This window comes from Podarcis bocagei (genome assembly GCF_964188305.1).
Source record: "Podarcis bocagei genome assembly, chromosome: 3".
Taxonomy (NCBI): domain Eukaryota; kingdom Metazoa; phylum Chordata; class Lepidosauria; order Squamata; family Lacertidae; genus Podarcis; species Podarcis bocagei.
In genome coordinates this window covers 65,856,657-65,877,026 of record NC_138127.1, presented here as the reverse complement: position 1 = coordinate 65,877,026, position 20,370 = coordinate 65,856,657, and the positions used below count along the sequence as shown (strand labels likewise).

The 20,370-nt window shown below is 39.3% G+C and overlaps 1 protein-coding gene across 2 annotated transcripts in view; it reads right to left on the bottom strand.

The window, feature by feature from the left end:
• SDCCAG8 (SHH signaling and ciliogenesis regulator SDCCAG8) overlaps positions 1 to 20,370 on the bottom strand; it is a 92,318-nt gene that overhangs the window by 16,781 nt on the left and 55,167 nt on the right. For both annotated transcript variants that reach the window (XM_081188081.1, XM_081188080.1), the window contains exons 15-16: positions 16,804 to 16,912; positions 12,328 to 12,459 (exon numbers count right to left, since the gene is read on the bottom strand). In XM_081188081.1, the coding sequence (XP_081044207.1) occupies positions 12,328 to 12,459; positions 16,804 to 16,912 (241 nt within the window). The remainder of the gene's footprint in view (positions 1 to 12,327; positions 12,460 to 16,803; positions 16,913 to 20,370) is intronic.

Below are 20,370 nucleotides of genomic sequence, written 5' to 3'. Positions count from 1 at the left end.
TGCTATTGCTAAATTTCACTTGTGTGTTGTTAGCCACCCTGAGAGATACAAGCAGAATAAATAGAGCAGAAACAAGGGCGGGGGGTGACACCAAATACAACTGGCTAGGAGGCATTGTGGGGATTTTATATCCTACAAATATTCCACTCCCCACCCCATATTCTAGTATCATTTTTAATTTTTGACTCCCTGTCCCCCGCTAAACGACTAACAATCTATTGTTCTAATGAGTAATTATGGAGAATTTATTCATTCTACTATATTGTTCATCCCTTTAAATATGTTGAACAGTGTTACAGGTATAACTTTACTAGTGCTGATGCATCTTTTTATATGTTTAAACATAAGACCATTTTAGCCATATGTGGAAAATACCATTCAACAAATTAAGCATTTTTCTCATGCATAAATTTATCCATATATAAAAATTAATGTTAAGCAACTTTAGAAACCACCCTGCATTTAGATATTATTGGTATTTTTAAATATTTTCAAAATACCTGCATGAGAAAATGCATATTGTTGGTAGGCTTTTTCTTAAACTATTAAGCTTAAAATTTGCTCTAAAAATTACAGTCACAATTAATGGGTCAAACTGTGGCTGTAGAAGTATTTCTTATCTGAAAGCAATGTCTGAACATTTGGAGTTTTCTGGCTAGATGATGATGTTACAATATGTGATTGGATGCAGCAGCAGCCTGAATTTCTAGTTCACATATGTGTTTTAGAAGAGCAATCTCTTCATATAAAGTCGCTGTTCCTCATGCTAGGTCTAATGTCATTTCAAAACAATGTGATAATTCTAGACAATTTTCTGCATCGCCTATTATTCAGCTGTCTACACTTAGGAATGTCATCTTCCTTCTTAGGATTCCATAATTCTGTGATGAAAAAAAAAATCTGCATTTCCAGGAGACATTTCTTCCTTTATAGCATTTTTAATTTGCAACGTTTTGAAGATTCTCACCTGAGGCAGAAGAATGAATGTGCTGGGCTAATTTTGGCTCAATCACTGCCTGGACAGAATCTGAGAAGAATGCTATGTAGAATCCAGAGAAAGTATAAGCAGCATTATTTAACTTTTTGCTTATCATATTCAGTGCACTGTGTATACCAATGCTTCCTTTTCCCGTTATCTTAGGAATACCCCTGGAAACTCCTGCTCAAGTTAAACAACGTAAAACTAGCATTGAAAGGACAGGAATCCCAGCTTGCCAAAAAGTCATTATCTTGGGTAAACTGGATCCGTTGATCCTCCTCAAAAGCCCAGAAATGTATACTGAAAAGGGATGAAAAGGTCAGATGATAAACGGAAATTGTAGTACCTGATCAGAGTCAATTCAAGCAGAGAAAAGTAAAAAATATTACCAATGAGCTTCAAAAATACAAATCTACCATCATATTGACAAGATATCCTGGTAGGGAAAAAAGGATGAGTTTACTCATATGCTTCATGTACAGTGATGTGAAGAAATGAAAAATGGAGAGTTGATAGCCATATTCCTAAGAGTTCCTAAGTTTCACAGAATCTACGTATTTAGAAAGAAATAGAAATTTGGGTTTGAACCTCTGCTTCCAGGAATGTAGACCATATCTCATTGGCTACTGAGTTGCTTTCTTTCTTACTAAAAATAAATATCCAAACACAGAATATTACTCACTGTATTAATAATATTACCCAGTCATTAAGCTAATTCTCTTTCAGGGGCATCCAGTTAACTCCACAAAAACAATGTGATGTAACAGCTGCTGGGAAATGAAATGAAAGTGGTTGCATAAACAGTAGTTGCAATACTTTCCAGTTCCCAAGACAACAATGTAGATATGGAAATATGGATGCTACTCTTGATTTGGATTGATTACAATTACCCCAACCCATGGATTGAGGGAAAGCCCAAGTAAAACCTTGTAAATTACTTGTTCCATGTACAATATATTACTGTAAATCATTGGACTCTGGAGATAAGATCTCTTATACTGGTCACTGGATTGGAGTGCTTGTTGCATACAATGTCATGTGTTTAAGATTCAATGCTGTTAAGAGGTCATCAATTCCATGTCAACTTATATAAAAATTGACCCTAAGTGTGTGTCTCTGTGTGTATTCCATTTTAATCTTCCTTACATTTGACTGCATTTCAGTGAATTATCCATGTAGTTTTTATTTTGACAGCTCTCTTTACAGCAGTAAAACAAAATGTGTGCATTGCAAATGGCAAGGATTCAAATTTCAGCTATGTTTATCCAAAATAGCACTGAACTGCTTCTGTACTTATGCTATACTGCCTACAGCCTTACGGAAGGGGAGACAGATGGGATGAATTTAGCAGGGAAACAGCTGGGGCTTGAAGAAGAGACAAGCAAAAGTTTTGCTATCAGGCTTCATTATGTATCAAGGTACCAGTAAAATGTGTATCCGTAAGGCAGCCAAAAAAGTGTGTGTCATTTGACTAGTGATAATTACCTTTTCTCAACAGCTGACAATGTTCTAAGTAGCATTAAATAGGTATAATAATTAAGCAATAAGACAAGGCAGGCACTGCTTTACTGGGGATTATTGCTTGCCTCGGGTGGTGTTGCAAGGCATAAGGCTGAAGGGCAAGTGATTTCAGCCACCTGAGAAATGCAATAATCCCCAGAAATGCACTTCCCGGAATGCCTCATTGCTATTTAAAAAAATGGAACTCCAAAGAGGACAAGATGTTAGGCACTTTCGTATCCTGTAGATTTGTTGACATGGGACTGACATTTTGACAGCCAACTCTGCTCATATCCAGTCTTCTAAAGACCTTTTGACACATGCCTCATTTCACCATTTTAAATTGCTTATCTGTAATGTTCAACAAAGATGCACGTTGAAAATGAATGCAGTGTACTGGATTTTCACAGTATATACTAAATATGGTACAGGCTACAATAACTTATAGATTCCAAAAAAAGTTAAGGATCTAAGACAGTCAGAAAGCTTTGTGTTCTCAGCTTAATGGTTTTCCCAATTGTTATCATGCCTGAACATGTCCCTAATCATACGCTACTCTAATATGTAAGTTATATGGGTGAACAAAGGAGGACAGTAATAGTAGGCAGGCACTCTCACTACACTGTTTTAGATGCCTGCTTAATAATGTTATTTCAACAACCCTGAAATAAATACTGATTTTAACCTTTTGCTGATTTTACCTCTGCTTTATTGAGAATTGCTTATATTATTTTAAAGGGTTTTTCAACCAGTTTATATATTTTTCTAAATAGCTGAAACCATAAAATATTTGGGTTCTTCAATCTGGAGATTGTTGCACATCATGGGGGATGTTACATTGTGACTCTCCTTGGGGGAATTTGCAAAAACAACTAAGTCCCAATTTAGGGTTTAAAGATATAAGAATGTTTATTCATATAGTTAAAATGGCTTTCACCATGAAAAACAGCAAAGTTAATAATTAGCTGGTCCAAGGAGAAGGGAATGAAAGGAAGTTTTCTAAATTTCACTGTGACCAAAGTGTTTAGGGCTGTGGTTGTATATTGAAGCTCTGTGAGCAACCAGGCAGCAAGCTTGTGAATGTATGCCACAGTCTGAAAATATTGAAAAGTGTAGCATGGATAGTCCAGGACACTGGCCATGATGGCATGGGACCAAAGGGATGCTGGTCTTCGTAGGCTGCTCTTGAACTCCACACCAAACAATCTCTAAGCAAGTAACTTGGGCTTTTTAGAACTCACTGAATGCAGTTCCAAACATTTATGTCCTCTTACGGTTCCCAACTAACCTTAAATGAAGCAAGGGAATGAGGTATAAAAGGAAAGGCAAGGGATTTAGCTTCTAGCTGAGATTGGGGAAGTTCACTCCCTTGGAGGCACCATCTGACATAAAGCACCGACCAACTTGTGGGTTAAAGCTAAGGTTTTTCCTTGTGCAAGAGAATTGCCCCTCTCTCCTCCTGCTTTGCACCACCTACAGAGCCAGTGTGGTGTAGTGGTTAAGAGCGGTAGTCTTGTAATCTGGGGAACCGGGTTCGCGTCCCCGCTCCTCCACATGCAGCTGCTGGGTGACCTTGGGCTAGTCACACTTCTTTTAAGTCTCTCAGCCCCACTCACCTCACAGAGTGTTTGTTGTGGGGGAGGAAGGGAAAGGAGGATGTTAGCCATTTTGAGACTCCTTAAAGGGAGTGAAAGGCGGGATATCAAATCCAAACTCTTCTTCTTCTTCTACATCTGTTGGGGGGAAGTCCTCCCAACACTCCGGAGCAGATTTGAGGATGTCACAGGACACACATGGGGAGAAGAAAGGGTAATTCTTACTGCACTCTGGGGAATCCTTGCTCCCAACTTCCGTAGCCCCACAATTTAGCTGAATACAGCCATACATGAGGAGAGAACTCACCAAATTAGGACAAAATGGTATCTTAGTGACACAGAGTTAAAATGTGGTTTCCTAAGAAGAAGTCTTACCTGAAACAAAAGGTGATTAGACTGAGGATAAGGCTGGACACAAAAGACAAACCAACAGGTGGATTTGCTAAGTCACTGCAAGTGAATCAACATATGTTTTCCACCGTAGAGTGACTGGATAGTCCTTGGACAAAGATGCAGCACAAGAGCCAATCAGAATAAAGTTGACTTAAGTTCATACCATATTTGGACTTGAGTGACTGAGGTGTTCCATGTGAGCACTGGAGGTAAAAGGGCTTGGCCTTAGGAAATCCACATGGCTATTCATTATGTTACTGTGGGGGCAGTGTGACTTGGAAGGAGGCTTTTGCTCTTGCCAGGGCTAAAGAAGACTAGAGGCTTGTGTGTGTGCTAGAAGTTAGCAAATAGCATAGGTTATATGATTAGGCATTAGCCTACATTTGGAATTCTTACAATTCTCAATCTCATGCGTACAAGTAATCAGGGCTGGTCCACCCATGAGGCAAGGTGCGGTGATTGCCTCAGGGGCAGAGGGATCCACAGGGGCAGCAGATCCTGATGTAGATCTTTATTCCCTCCTAGTTCCTAATGTAGATCTTCACTCACCCTTTCTTTCCTGGTAGGAAACCCTGTGGTTTGCCTCAGGTGCCAAAATGTCTTGGGCTGGCTCTGCAAGCAATCTCTTTTCAATATGGGCAGCCAGTCCATGCCAAGGTTTGCTTCCTCTGTGAAACAAGTGTGCACTGTTCTGTTGAGCAAAGTTCAAGTTTTAACATGTGCACAGTGCCAGCTATACTACAATCCTTGGTTACACAGTATTCCTTCTTTGAGGAGGCCCACATTTAATTTCATCCCAAAGGTATTTTAACACTCAGTTTTGTTCTACACTGCAGTTGCTGAAACCAAAGATGCAACCACAAAATCTTTCTGTATTTTTGCTGTTTCAGAAAAAAAGTGCTGTTCAGCTATGCTCAAGACCATCTGCTTTTACAGTGTGTGTCATTTTGGTTGGTTCTAATAAGGGTATTGTCCAACTGTGAATTTTGCAATACACAGATGTGCTTTATCTTAGCTTGGTCAGGTCAAACTCTCCTAAGCCTTCTGAAAAGAAAAAGGTTAACGGAAATAATATAACACATGATGCTTAGCTGACAGAAATCATTCATTTCATTCTTTTTCTTTTTCTGAGGGAAGAAGCAGATAGCAGGACCACATGAACTTGCACTGTTATTTAAGTTCCACAAAGGTGGAATTCAGGGAATTTATTGTAAAAATTTATAAAACCAAATGGACACAACAAAGCAAATGACGAAGCTCAGCATCATTGCAGCCTTTGACAGAAGCAGCAACTTAGCAAGTGGTAAGTCACATAACCCAACACAGATCCTGATTCAGATAACGATGCACCCAAGAACTAAGCAATAGGAACGGTCACAGAAAAAAATACATGTCTCCTTAGCAATTGCCTCAACAGCATAAAAGAAATATCCCTCCAATGGGTGCACAATCATGATTTATAGACTTGGTAAACTTAAAGCTATGTTGATACTATGCTCTCCAAACAACTGTGCAGAGAATTAGATTGCTTCATAGAATATGATTCCCAAAACAATAAAGGAGAATGCATGTTGCAGTAGTAAAGACAAGCAGGGGTGCCAATTTGAATAAAATATGGGGGGCAGGTAAGCACTACCCCACATAATCAATCACAAGATGCAGTGCACACGCACCATTTGAATGGCAATGCCGATCGACTTGGCCTGGCTCCCTCAAACATTTTATGGGGGGAGGGAAATTGGGCCCAAGCTGGTTTCTTGTAGATACTCAAATGTTGTTAGTTGCCAAAAGTATCTCCAGGTAAGCTTCCTGATACAATGCACATTTTGGAATGAAAACTTCCTTCCTCCTGTGTTCTCTTCACTACCTAGTGCTGTAAGTAGCCACAATGCACAAATACCTCTGTCTGAATTAAATGAGGTAGAGCAGGGATCAGCAAACTTTTTCCACTGTCCCTCAGACCTTGTGGGGGGCCAGACTATATTTTGAAAAATATAAAAATGATCGAATTCCTATGCCCCACAAATAACCCAGAGATGCATTTTAAATAAAAGGACACATTCTACTCATGTAAAAACACACTGATTCCCGGACTGTCCACGGGGAGGATTTAGAAGGCGATTGGGCCGTAGCCGGCCCCCGGGCCTTAGTTTGCCTACCCATGCGGTAGAGGTAAAATTAATTTGTGTTTCTTCCCAACATGACTTCCATTTGAGTCCCCAGTATAACTATTAATAGCAAATATGTAATTTTGGAAATACTTCTTTAACAATGTTTTATGGCACACTCATCTGTACTTATTTTAAGTTCTCTCTCTTTGAAAAAAAGAATTCCAAATACCTTAAGTCACAGAGAGCACGGCAATTCAAGCAAATGTGGTACCACTTAAAGTACTTTACCAAATGGGCTGGTAATTAGATTTTACTGCTATTTGGAGTTCATGTAAGGCCGGTACAAAATCTCAATTATTATTCAATACCCAAAGTGGGTATTTGCTGCTGAACTGCTGTGCGGGATCTTTCTCTGGTTGGTAGTTGCAAAACCCCGTACTGAGCATTCTGAAATATTGCAGCGATTCTACACAGAAACCATGCTTTTTAAAAAACAGATGCATCCATAATATGGAATGAAGAAAAGTAAGACAGATGTAATTAGACAGGAATTTAAATATACACCATTAAAAGGCAAACCACACCACTAGAAATATGTTATTAGAAGAAGCAGAGTCCCATTAAGAATTATTACACAATATGGATCTGAAAGTAAGAGGGTATTTTCTGTGATGGTAACTTCTGTCCATGGGTATTTTCCTGAGTAGCTTCTGAAACAGAAGCCTGTTATGGGATATATCATGGTGTTCTTGTTATCTAGTATTACTTAGTCAATTTTCTTTGATAAATCTGCTAGGATTATGTTGCATTGACTCAATCCTTTGATCTTAGATTAGCAGCTTGAAGCTTTTCTTAAGATAAAACATACTGAAAGTTTGGGCCATGCAAACAGGATTTTTTGGTAACAAATTCTAATCTCGGCCATGGCAGAAATACTTTAAAAAGAAAAAATGTATGGCTTAAGCAGAATTTAAAATAGGAGAGTGTGCGCTCATAACACAATATCCTGTTTTCACAAGCATCTTATTAGCAGCTCCAATGTTTGAAAGGTACCTAAGAATATGAAGGATGTCATTTACTTGTGACTTTAAGTTCTTCTACCTGTGGGCTGACATTGTGGGGAATAAATAAACTCATCATATGACTTAGCCATGCTTCAGCTGGAAAAACAATGGTGTGAAACTGATCAAGAATGTTTGCCAAATAATTTTTTTCAAGCGTGACGTAAATAGTCTTATATACTTATTGTACACAATCCGATAAATAGATTTGCATCATTGCTTTCTTTATATAGTAAACTAGAGGTATTCCATGCGGTACTCTCTAAATGTTGTTGTACTCCAACTCCCATCAGCTCCAGTTGCATCCTCAATGGTCAGGTATGATGGGAGTTGTAGTCTAGCAACATCTAGAGGGTACTATGATGGCTACCCGTTCTAAACATTTAGAAATGTGAAGATTGCAGGCAATGTATTTCTACATCATTACATTATTTGCTTATTTGGAACGTAAATTGCTAAATAGTTAGTCATACTGCACCAAAGATTGTTGTAAATAGTTTTTTTTTTAAAAAATCTGTATAATGAAATAATGTACCCATTCAGTCTAGCCGTTCATGTGCTGCAAAACGTTCATATAGGTAGATAGACGTATTTATTTCTAGGTATAAACAAGTGCTTTAGGAAAAACATTTTTTTACAACAATATCCATCTATGCAATGCCATAAAACTGAAAGAAGTATAAGTGTTCTTCTCTTGTGTGTTGGGCAGAACCTTTTCACAAACATAGCATCCATCTCTGTGCAGAAACCACACTAAACCTGCTGCACAAGACAGATAATTCAAGCTGTTTTGTAAAGTAATCCAGATCACCACAGGTGCCAGACCCTCACACGAAGACTCTTTTACACACCCCTTTCCTTCTGTCTACATCCAGGCATGGGTCCCAGAGTACAAGTAACTTATGTCAAGATGGGAAAGAGAGATGAACGAAAATATGGGAGATGTACACAAATTGCTCATTTATTCTAGTACCCTATTGTGCTGATTGTTTTCATGCCCATTTGTATGTACACAGGGGCACAATAGGAAGCAAACCAGATTTTATTGATCATTTGGGAATCATCTGTGTGGGAGCTGAACACATAGTGGTCTGGATCATACCCTAGGGTTTTAAAAAATGAAAGCCAATTAAAAAGTAAAAACAAACTGGTTGTTAATCCACAGCACATTTTCTAAACAGAACTGACTGCACAATTTCTACAATGTTTGTAAAAACAATAAGTTAATTGCAACCATTCACCCTTTTACCATGATTTCACTCAATTGAATTAAATGGGTCACTTGAAGATTTAAAGTTCACAGTAGTGTTGTTTAGTCATATATACTGTCTATGTGGGAGGAGAGGGGGATGAGAAAGAGAGAAGGAAGGGGGAAACCAGGCAATTCCGTTGGGTGAAGGGCACATTAAAAAAAACACAACCTTCAAATCACACATACGTTGGAGAGACAGCTTCCAGAAATGCTGTGCTTTCCTAAAATGTCTGAAGGGAAGACCACTTCAGGTTCTTGGCTGCCAACACATCCCAGCAGCATGGTACACAATTAGGATTTGACACATCAAGTCTTTATAAATCCAACTTCTCTGAAGCCAGACAAGATTCCTTCTTATTTATAGTAGCAGGCAAGTGCAGATCTCTGCTGTCTTGTTACACAGATGGCTGTAACATTTTTTTAAAAAATTGTTAACATACAGCCACTGATGCCTGAGGAATAGACACACATCTGCCCCAAACTGCCAATCCTCTAGGCTTTTCCTTTGAACTGTGGTACTTGAAAGAGATCAAGTATGTGTTAAAAACCCTTTAAAAATATTAATCATGCACATAGATGTATATAGCAAGTGAAAAGGAGCTACATAGACTCTAAAACTGTGTTTTGGAGTTACAAGTATCAGGAAGATGACAAGCTCGTGTAACTGAGCAAAGAGTGGCTATTCTATATGAAAAGGTATGGTTTTTAAACCGTATTTTTGTTCTATATAACTTTTTCTGTGTTAATTATAAATACATGAGCATGCCTCATTCAGAGATAAGAAACAAGAGAGGACTTAGCATTTTAAAACCCTGTCTGTCTATCATATTTCTGAGCTGTTCTCTCTGCCCTAAGGCACTGCCATGGTAATGATGTTTCATACGTTGGCCAAGTATATATTTTAGTACAGCGGTGAAAAATGCAGAGTGTTGTTACTATGCTCTAAAAATAAAAGAAAAAGATACAAGGTCACCAGTTTGGAAGAACTTGCACTCTGGGGGGGGGGGGGGATTCTCATTCACATGGTAAATTTAGATAAGCTCTAACCAATAGGTTGGCACTTCAAAGCGTTTTATTTGGTGGTGTTAACAATGTGAAGAAGTTGTCAGAAACTGCCATTCAGGGGGACTCAAAAGCCTGAAGAGTACTGCTTGGGATTGAAAGTGCCTCCCAACATACACGAACGTGGCTGGTTCTGATGTGAATACATAGGTAGGCCTTAAAGGCATTGATAGAATCATAGAATCTTAGAGTTGGAAGGGACCTCAAGGGTCATCTAGTCCAATCCCCTGCAATGCAGGAATCTCAACTAAAGCATCCATGACAGATGGCCACCCAACCTCTGCTTAAAAACCTCCAAGGAAGGAGAGTCCACCACTTCCCGAGGGAGACCGTTCCACTGTCAAACAGCTCATACTCTCAGAAAGTCCTTGCTGATGTTTAGTTGGAATCTTCATTGGTTTGGGTCCTAGCCTCCAGAGTAGGAGAAAACAAGCTTGTTCCCTCTTCCATATGACAGCCCTTTAGATATTTGAATATGGCTGTCTCCTCTTTCCCAGGCTAAACATACCTAACTTCCTCAATTGTTGCTCATAAGGCTGGTTTCCAGGCCCTTTATCATCTTGGCTCCCCTACTCTACACACCTTCCAGCTTGTCAATATCCTTCTTAAATTGTGGTGCTTGGTACTGGACACAGTTCTCTGTGTGTGGTCTGACCAAGGCATAATAGAGCGGTACTATTATTTCCCTCGATCAGAACACTAGACCAAGCCATGAAAACTCCCTGCATTGCTGTCAACAGAATTCTCTCCATTCAAAAATGGTAATAACCTTTTGAATTATTCCACTAGCTGTCTGTGGGGGATTCACTGGGTAGGAGAAAGTCCTATTCCTTCTCCTCAACAAACCCGAAGAAAGAAAGGTCTGACTCTCTCTTTCTGCGAACAGAAAAGACAGACACTCAAGATTCCACATCAACTCACTGAGACAAGCAGAAACCGAGATAAAGCCACTCTGAGGGTCCTTTGAGATTGAAACTGTGGGACATGACATGAAGAAAACAATAAAGCAAGAAAGTGTCCTCTGGCATCCAGTTGAGTCTCTCCTTTAAGAAAATGGTAGCTTAGCAGAGAATGGATGTATAAGGAAACAGTCCATAATGTAGATAAAATTACCAAATCAGCAAATGCAAACACGTTGCCATTTATAAAGCATTTGACTCCTAAAATGCAACTTAATAGATTCTGATATGAATATTACCAAGGGGACTGGAAATTGGGCCAAAGGATTATAAACGACAAGATTCATAAACAGCAAGTAAGACATTTAGAAATTCAGCGAGAGGAAAAAAACAGAGAAGTGGCATTTCTTAAGCAGATGTAGGGGTGATTGCAGATGGCATGTTAGAGAAGGTCAGCTGCCTCTGAGGCAACAAGCAAGAGCTTTGATTTGCAACTGAATACAAAGCGGAATCACGTGAGATGGGAGAGAATAGCCTCCATCAGAAAAATTTCAAGTGCTCTACAACTTTTCAGCAACGACTGCTCTGTAGTATTTCATTGGGTCAGATGTAACCATACAAATTGCCACCTCTCTCTCAGGAAGCGGAACATGGGAAACGAAGGAGACTTGACCCCACTCCCTACTCTGTTATTGCTAAGGAGAGTGTGGCGCCTAGACCTAAAATCAAAATCAATGCTAGCCTCTACTGGGTAGGGAGCTAAAATACATTCTATGTTCAAACATTTTATTTAAAAGGTAACTGCTGTTCTGTTGATATTTAAATGAGATTTCAAGTTTTACGGATAAGGAAGTAAAAAAGGTTTAAATAAGCCAGTGAAAAATATGCCAATTAATGAAGGATTAGGACACAAACATACTTGCTGCTTAAATAGGACACAAGCTTATTTGAATAACATATATTTAGACCGTTCATATGAGTGTCAGTGCAGACAATATAAACAGCCTAAAATCGTGTGTGAAATTAACTGGGGGGGGGGGTTAAGTGCATGTTTAATATAGGGTGCATGTATACAGTGGTACCTCGGGTTACATACGCTTCAGGTTACAGACTCCGCTAACCCAGAAATAGTGCTTCAGGTTAAGAACTTTGCTTCAGGATGAGAACAGAAATTGTACTCTGGTGGCGCAATGGCAGTGGGAGGCCCCATTAGCTAAAGTAGTGCTTCAGGTTAAGAACAGTTTCAGGTTAAGTACGGACCTCCAGAACGAATTAAGTACTTAACCCAAGGTACCACTGTAATGCTTAATATACCGTGCATGTGTATTGAAACAATACCCAGAATATTTACACAATGAAACCAGTGTCGAAAATAGTTTGGTCTTGTTCCTGAAACTTAAGAACATGCACATCAAAGAAACCACAAGGTTTGTTATAGTAGACCCACATAGGGATAAATTACTAAATCCTCCTACCTTCGCTTCATTTTTTCATGCATCCTTCCATGTTGGACACACTGCTCCTCCAATTCATCATTCCTTTTCAGCATTTTCTCAAGTCTGTCATGGACATATTCATTTTCCTGAGTAAGCTGGCTGACTTCAGACCTGGAGAATTAAGCACACTGATGATGGATGTTGCCAGATTTTATCCTGCAGTGTGCAACCACCTTAACAAAAGTCCAGTATACATCTGCATGGGAAGCATCTTACTTACTTTTAAAAATAAAATAAGTAGTATTGCAGCAGTTGGTTTAAAATTGTATGGAATATTTTTTGGCAGATGGGTTACAAGAAAGATGGCTATTAGTAATGCATGAAACTCACCTTATACACTACTATACGTTCTTTGATATGAACCACCAGGCAAGAAGAGGATATTATAAAGTTCTTGCAAAACTGCAAACCTAAATATTTAATGGGAAATAATTTCCACTGAACTCAGTGAACTTACACCTCCATAAATGCACAATAAATGGACTGGACACTGCAAGAAGTTCCACACTACAAAAAGGCTTTATACAAATGTTAATAAAACAGTACAGGAAAATAAATTGATTTCTACAGATTTGTTCAACATAAAGTATCTCTTTTCGTTTCTCATCTGTTTTACCTAACAAAATTTATATACTGCTGGAGAGTAACAAAACCTCTAAGCAGTTTCTAAGAAATATTAATATTATCCATAAAGACAGTTAAAATAAGCAGTAAGCGGGAAAAAAAGATTAAAACACATCAGCATCTACATGTCTAGAAATACTTGCCAAAACAAAAACGTTTTAAGCAGGCACCAAAAAGAACACAGTGGATGTATCTACCTGATGCCCATAGGCAGGGAGTTCCAAAGTGTAGGTACTCCCACAATAAAAGAAAGATTTCATAGAAGGGCAGAAAAAGTATTGTGTGGCACATGTAATAGTACCAGTTTCACAGATGAAAGAAGTTGAGTGGTCACATGCTGGGCAAGGCGATCCCAAGCCATTAATAGTTTTATGTAACAACAGTAACACCTTGAATTTGGCCTGGGTTCAACCAGCACAGTTGTTATATGCTGCAGTAATCTGCATTAGCAGCAGTTTCCAGGTCAAAGACAAGGGAAACTGCAGTAATCCAATCTTGAAGTCACCAATGCCTGAACTACTGTGGCCAAGTTTTCCCAGTTCAGAAACAGTCATAGCTATCATAACAGGCAGAACTGGTAAAAGTGGCTTCTAGCCACTGAGGTTACTTGGGCCCCCAGGAACAGAGCTGGGTCCAACCGATTAATTGCAGAAGGGATTCCTTGGGTGAAGTCTAGCTTAGGACTCTAGGTTTTGCTACTTGCCCAACAAGTTTGTCTGAATTCTAAGCAGAGTGATGGAAATAGTATGATTGCAGTAGTATTGCAAAATAAAACATCAGGAAGCCCCCGTAAATCTGATGCTGTCAAAAAGCTGCACTATCCTTTAAATCAATTCAACATTTAGGATATGTACAAAGGTGGCTTATGGCCAGCTTTCTTCCTCCAACCTTTGGTAGGCAGCATAGAAATTCCAACCTAGATGCGTTGTCCATTAGAATGGTTTTTTCATTTCTCACGAATCTGACCATTTCATAGTATTATAATTAAATGTGAGGTAGGTTCTATTGATTTTAATTGAAAACTCGATAATTCAGAAAAGGGGCTGAGTCTCACTGCCGTAGTATGTTTTTTTCAGAATGTCTGGCATTCTGATTCTCTACCTTGGGCAAATGTTTTCCTCACAGTGCTTCAGTGTAATGACTGTCGTCTTCTAATAGAGCACCAATCAAACATGCAGAAAAACAGTTCAACCGGGTGCGTGTTCTTTACTTCAATTAAACTCACACAGTTGGATGCCTACTGTTGCCAAAATGGTAATATAATTTATCCATTATAGTCAAACAGTAAAACTACACTAAAAGTCATTTAACAATATTTATAACACCATAAAATATAGTGTTAAAATATATGGACAGCAATATGCACTGAAATGGTAAAATTTGTTTCTCATCATCAGTGATTAAAAACAGGATCATTTCTCTAGCTTCAATACACTCAACCCTAGTGACAGATTAGAATTCAAATCTTAATGATCAATTTACAATTAACAAGATAGAAGTGAAACAAATTAAACCAACCATTATATATAACGAGACCCAATGGACTCCCATTGTTGCCCTTAATTACAAAACGCAAATCACAAATACACAATGGGCAGTGTCAAGCATCAATCCACAAGCCTCAAACTTTGGGACAACCCAAAAAGAGGGTAAGCAAAATTATACAGAGAACACTGTAGTACTGTATTTTTACATTTGCATGTGTACACAGTGTCAACTGCGCAGCTTGAGGGGAGTAAATCAAGCACTTCCAAGATCCGCCCATATATGTAGCGAAATTTTCGCTCATTACAATTTTTATTATTATAGATTCTACACACCAATTACGCCTGAAGGCTAGCTTTATTAATACATTGCTTAAGGTAATATCCGAACACAGTAAAGCATGTTTGCAACCCACTTCCATAATGTAAATTCATCTTTAGGCAACCTAAGTATATTCAACAGAAGCCCTCAAAATGTTTTATGCATCTTTAATTCCAATCCTAGGCAATCTTACCCAAAGTATGTGAGTATTTAATAGGCATTAATTTGTGAAGCTCAATCAGAAAAATGGTGAGACCTGTGATTGGGGGGGGGGGGGAATCACAAACCCTATCTATCTGTACTACACTACAAATAATTGGGAAATGACTTTTCTTTTTGAAACTACCTGGCAGAAGCTACACAATTTCTGGAAAAAACCAGCAAGCATTTAAGCAGCATTTCTTAGGCCTGCTCCAAGCCCTGGGTGTCCATGGGTGCCCTGTATAGTTTGAAGAAAGTGCTGTGCTAATGCCAACAGCTACAGAGCAAAATAGGTACAAACCCAGTCAGCATCAGAGAATAAATTGTGAAGGTGAAGGAGCAAGTGTAAACAATTACAATTCAATATATATCATTTAACTGGAGCAATGAAACTCACCATATTGTCTCTCAATTAGAAAGTGAAATGCTCTTTCAACAATAGCACACTATTATAACCACGTGAGTCTTCCATACAAATCAGAGTTTGGGGACAGATCTCAACACACACCATCTGAAGAGAAGGGGATCTTTTACTACATTCTGAAGTATATTAACAAATGTCTGGGCTTCAGACCCAAAGCTGTGTCCTTACTTCTTAGTAGTGTTGGTGAGGTGCCATATCCCAAGCCAGCTATGCTGGAGGCAGAGAGGAGAGGTGGGACAACGCAACCCCAGAAGGAAGTTAGGCTTCTGTTTGTCAAGATAGGCCATAATTTATTGTGATGACTCAATGCAGCCAATACATTTGGCATTTATCAGATATAAGCACCTACTTTTTGCAAGGTGGGATTATATGCTCACCAATAAGTGGGCAAAGCGGAAAGGAATATGTACCTCAAAGGCACCACTATATAAGATTTGATTTAAAGATGTGTCAGCAGTCTATGTAGTCTCTATCATGTCTGAATACAGTTACCACATGCACCTGCCCACATACATGTTGCTACATTAGTGCCACAGGTATATTAACACTAATTGTGTATAAGCTGGGCATGCGGTAAGTAGCTCTAATGTGACAGGTGTGTGCATGTGATATTTGTCTGAGGGCTTTTCTGTGGCTCACACTACATTAAAAGATCAAGTTACTGTATCCTAAGACCTAAGTGAACAGAAATGGAAAAAGAAAGTAGTCTACCCACATTGGTTGTGTACAGGGGCAGCATGTTGCTTGAGGAGAAATGGGAACGTGCTGCCTCCCTCACTTCCACCCCTCTCCCACTGCTGCCTCACCGCTGGTACCATGGCTCTCTTACCTGCATTGTGCAGTGGCATCCACAAAGCATGGGCAGCAGTGCCAGTTTTCAGACAGATTTTGCCAAAATCTTGTGAGACCTTATGCACTCGTGAGATTTGGGCAAGATCTCCTTGGAAACCAGTGCTGCTGGTGGCGGAGGTGAGGCAGGTGCTGCCTCTTAGGCTTCCACCATTTGAGGCAACTGCCTCACCTTCAGAGGTGGAGCTAGCATGCCGTGCACCTGGGGGCAGGGCTAGCATCCCACAGGGATGGGGCGTGCTGCGAGCGGCCCAGGGAGGAGGGGCGGCAATGTCACCTCCCCTCAGGAAAGACACCTGGGGCAGACCGCACCCACCTTCATCCGCCAGTGCTCACCTTACCTCACCAGTGGGACAGACCTGGTTGTGTATGTGATTTTGTTCACATTTTATGTATATGCTGAGGAATATGGAAGACTAGAAACATAATACTAAAACTGAACTATGTAAGTGCTGTAAAAATGGCTTATCAATTCACAAATTTCTATTAGCTACTCATAAGTAGTAAGCCTGTAAGTAGCTCTGTGTACAAAGAGTAAAAATGTTGCCTACCTGTTTTTTTCTGTCATATCTTCAAGCTTCTTTGCCAATGTGCAACACTCTTCTTTTAATTTTGATAAGAGTGCATTCTGTGAACTCAGCAAGGAATCCAGTTCATTAACTAGAAATCATACATAAAAAAATGTGCATATGTTATATTCTACATATACAAAGTTTGAAATGCAATACAGAACATTTTAGAAGCAACATTTTAAAGTGTTATATTAAGGCTAGAACCTAACTTTCAATTAAAGAAATTGGCATCCTAATCTCTATGGAAAGTCATAATAGGAAAGTCCCTTCAAAAGTATTAAGAAAACCACATGCTCAAGCCTGTTCCTGAGCATCTTGATCTTACTTGCCCATGACTAAATCTGTGTGAGAGAAGCCCCCTACCAATTTTTTTGTCTCCGCCTTCCCATTTTAAGGTTGCTTCAAACTTGAGCTGTAGTGAACCACCCTGAAATCCCAAGATTAGGGACTGATTTTTGCGGGAAGGTTTGAGGGCTGAAATGGTTTGTGCTCCCTTTCTTTTGAGGGTTTGGTGGCAGTAGCTATGGTCATGATGGATGGAATTCAATTTCACTCAGAGTAGACCTATTAACAGGCCCAATTAAGTCATGTCCATCAATTTCAGTGGGTCTGCTGACAGTTGAATGCCATTCCAATTTCCAGTGGTGGTCTGGCCACCATGCTGCCTTCCCAGAGTACCTCTGGAATGACTTAAGAGAGGACAATGCACTGCTTCTACTGTTTTAAACAAAGGAAATATACAGAGCAAGCTTCTGCAATGATAAGACCATCATCCCCCACAACCCCCCCCAAACAACCCAACATTTTGGAGCTCTAGAAAAATAACCAAAATGTATTCCCGGCTCCAATCCATCCCTGGTGAAAGGGTCAGTGAACGTGGAGAAATTTACCATCAGCACTAGTTCAAACTGATAAAATTCCTACATGGAAAGTAATTCTGTGTATGAAACAGGATGCATATATATTGCCACACATTACACACTTTCCAGCAGTCCTAAATGTAATGGTTTTTAGGAGAAATTACAATGTCAAAGTTTTCTGTAGTTACACATGAATCTAATGAGCAGTTTCACAGCAGATAATCATTAGTATGTTCATGTTATGGTCTGTAACTATATACTGTTCTATAGTACTACAAAGATTATTCCAGTGATACCAAAACACATTCCTCTTTTGATTGCTAAATTCTTTTATATGGTCCCTTGCCAAGGACATCTGCACAGCACCAAACTACAGTGGTCTAGAGCTCAAATACCTGACCTTAGAAAATATATTTCATGTTCTACCAGCTAATGTAATCAAGCTAACTTCCACATGAGATAGACAAAAGCTATCATTTGAGTCATATTAGTTTGCTGGATGGATCACAGAATATGTGAAGTATATTTGAAACATCAGTTAAGGAGGACTTGTACAGCACAATATACATGTCTTTAAGAGAAAACTGAAGGTACAGAAAGTTCGTATGAAGACACCATAACTTGACCGATCTTCAGAAAGTGCAAATATAATATTTTCCTTATATGTAATTGAAATTATTAACTGAACAGCTTCTTGCAGTTGTTAGCCAACAGCTCCAATTTACTGTAGACATGGGAAACACTGGGAAATGAAGACAACATATGTGAAAAAGGCCATGGGTATAGGTTGGGGTGGGGAGAGAATTGAGCTTTGAAATTTTGTACCTCATAACATAGCAAAAATCTTGAATTTTTCAGTTTTAAATTATTGAAGATTTTAATTCACTAATTCATCAAATGAAATGTCAAGGGAAAATATGGAATACGGCAAGCACTATGATCAGACCTCTATATGAAAAACAAAAACCAGAGTATTCAATTAAATAGCAGATAAAATTCTAGTTCCTTCATCTGTGAAGCAATTTAATATAACTGCATTTGAGATGAGATATTTGTGTTCAATATGTCTTAACTTTTCCATTCTTGTTATTCATATTAGAATTATCAATGGGCACAAAATACTATTCTCCAAAGCAAGCAAATTAAGTGAGATCTTACAGATAAGGAAGGAAAAAGTAAATGACAACTTGTTCTGAACATCTATGCCAAGTCACAGCTGCTTATACGCAGAAGTGCTGTATAGAATGCAGAGAGATGCCACAAATAGTCCCTTTCCCTTAATACACTTGTGTAGAATGAAGCCATAAAGCAAATAATTGCATTCATTTTTAGCAAAGATTGGCCTGCTAGGATTGGTGTCACTGCTGCATAATTCAAACAGAACACAGTTTGAAACTGAGATGGCTGTCAGTTCAGTGTTGAGCTAGCAATCCAGGCTAGCAAAGGATGCTAAGAAAGGCAAGACAATCTTGTTCTAAGAATGGTATACTCTGAGAAGCATCCCAGGAGCTAGACAAGATCACACATGTGCTCCAGGGCAATGCAGCTAGTCACTGAGTACCTCAGCACAAACTGTGATTGCCAGGACAATAAATTTCTCTGAACAATGAAAGGACAAATATATTCATTCAATCAATATTTATCTAAAATTTCAATACCCTGCTCTCTATCAAAGAAACCAAAGCAGCTTATAACGATATAACGATATAATTATCAATAATATTAAAACAAAACCAGCAGCATAAAACAGTAATAGTCATATAAATCGTAAAACCACCAGCACCATATTCCCTCAAAAGGTGGATAACATAACCACAATGCAGCATCAAAAGACTAAAATAAACTAAATAACTACACACACACATACACTCCACCATCACCGAGGGCACTCTAAAAAGCCCTGAAAAGTGAGCAATGTTTGGACCAGGCACATCTCCAGGGAGAGATCATTTCAGAGATGGAGCGCTACCACAGAGGCCTCATTCCATGCCATCACACTATGCAATTTTACTTGATAAAGGGACAATGGGAAAGACTGCAGATTTAAGTAGGCACCTATAAGCAAAGGTTCTCCTTTAGATAGTTGGGTCTCAAGCTGTTTTAAGTTTTATACTGCAACATTAATACCTGGAATTGGGCTCAGAAATCCATAGGGAACATCACATCAGAAAATGTAGGCACAGGAAGTCGTTTTATTGTGCATACTTGAAAGCCCAGAAGAACTAGGCTCCTCAGGAATAAGGAACCTCTCTGGAAACAGGAAATCTTGGCAGGCTGGGCTTCCCAGCTGCACCTAGGTCTGGGTGACCAGGCTGCATAAGCGCCCAGTTGAAGCCTATTTGTTGCTGGAACAACACAGGTGCTTAGTTTTGTGCAGCCCAGCGATTTGCTCCTGTTTCCTATGCCAATGAACCCTGAGTTGCTGGCCTCTGCTGATACCTTGCTCTTGGAATGCTGCCTAGCTTTAGAATACTCCATTGTGTTTGACCTTGGCTTTGCCTTATGACCCTGCTTAGTGGCCCACACACACTTTAGGACGGCCTCCCCATGCTTGACATCAGTCCTGAATTTCTGGAATGCCCTGATAACTGACTGCTACCTCCAATCTGGCCAGTCCTCTTTCCCACCAGGGATCTAGCTTCCCCCTCTCCCCTGGCTAAGGGATCAAGTGAGGGCATGATCAAGG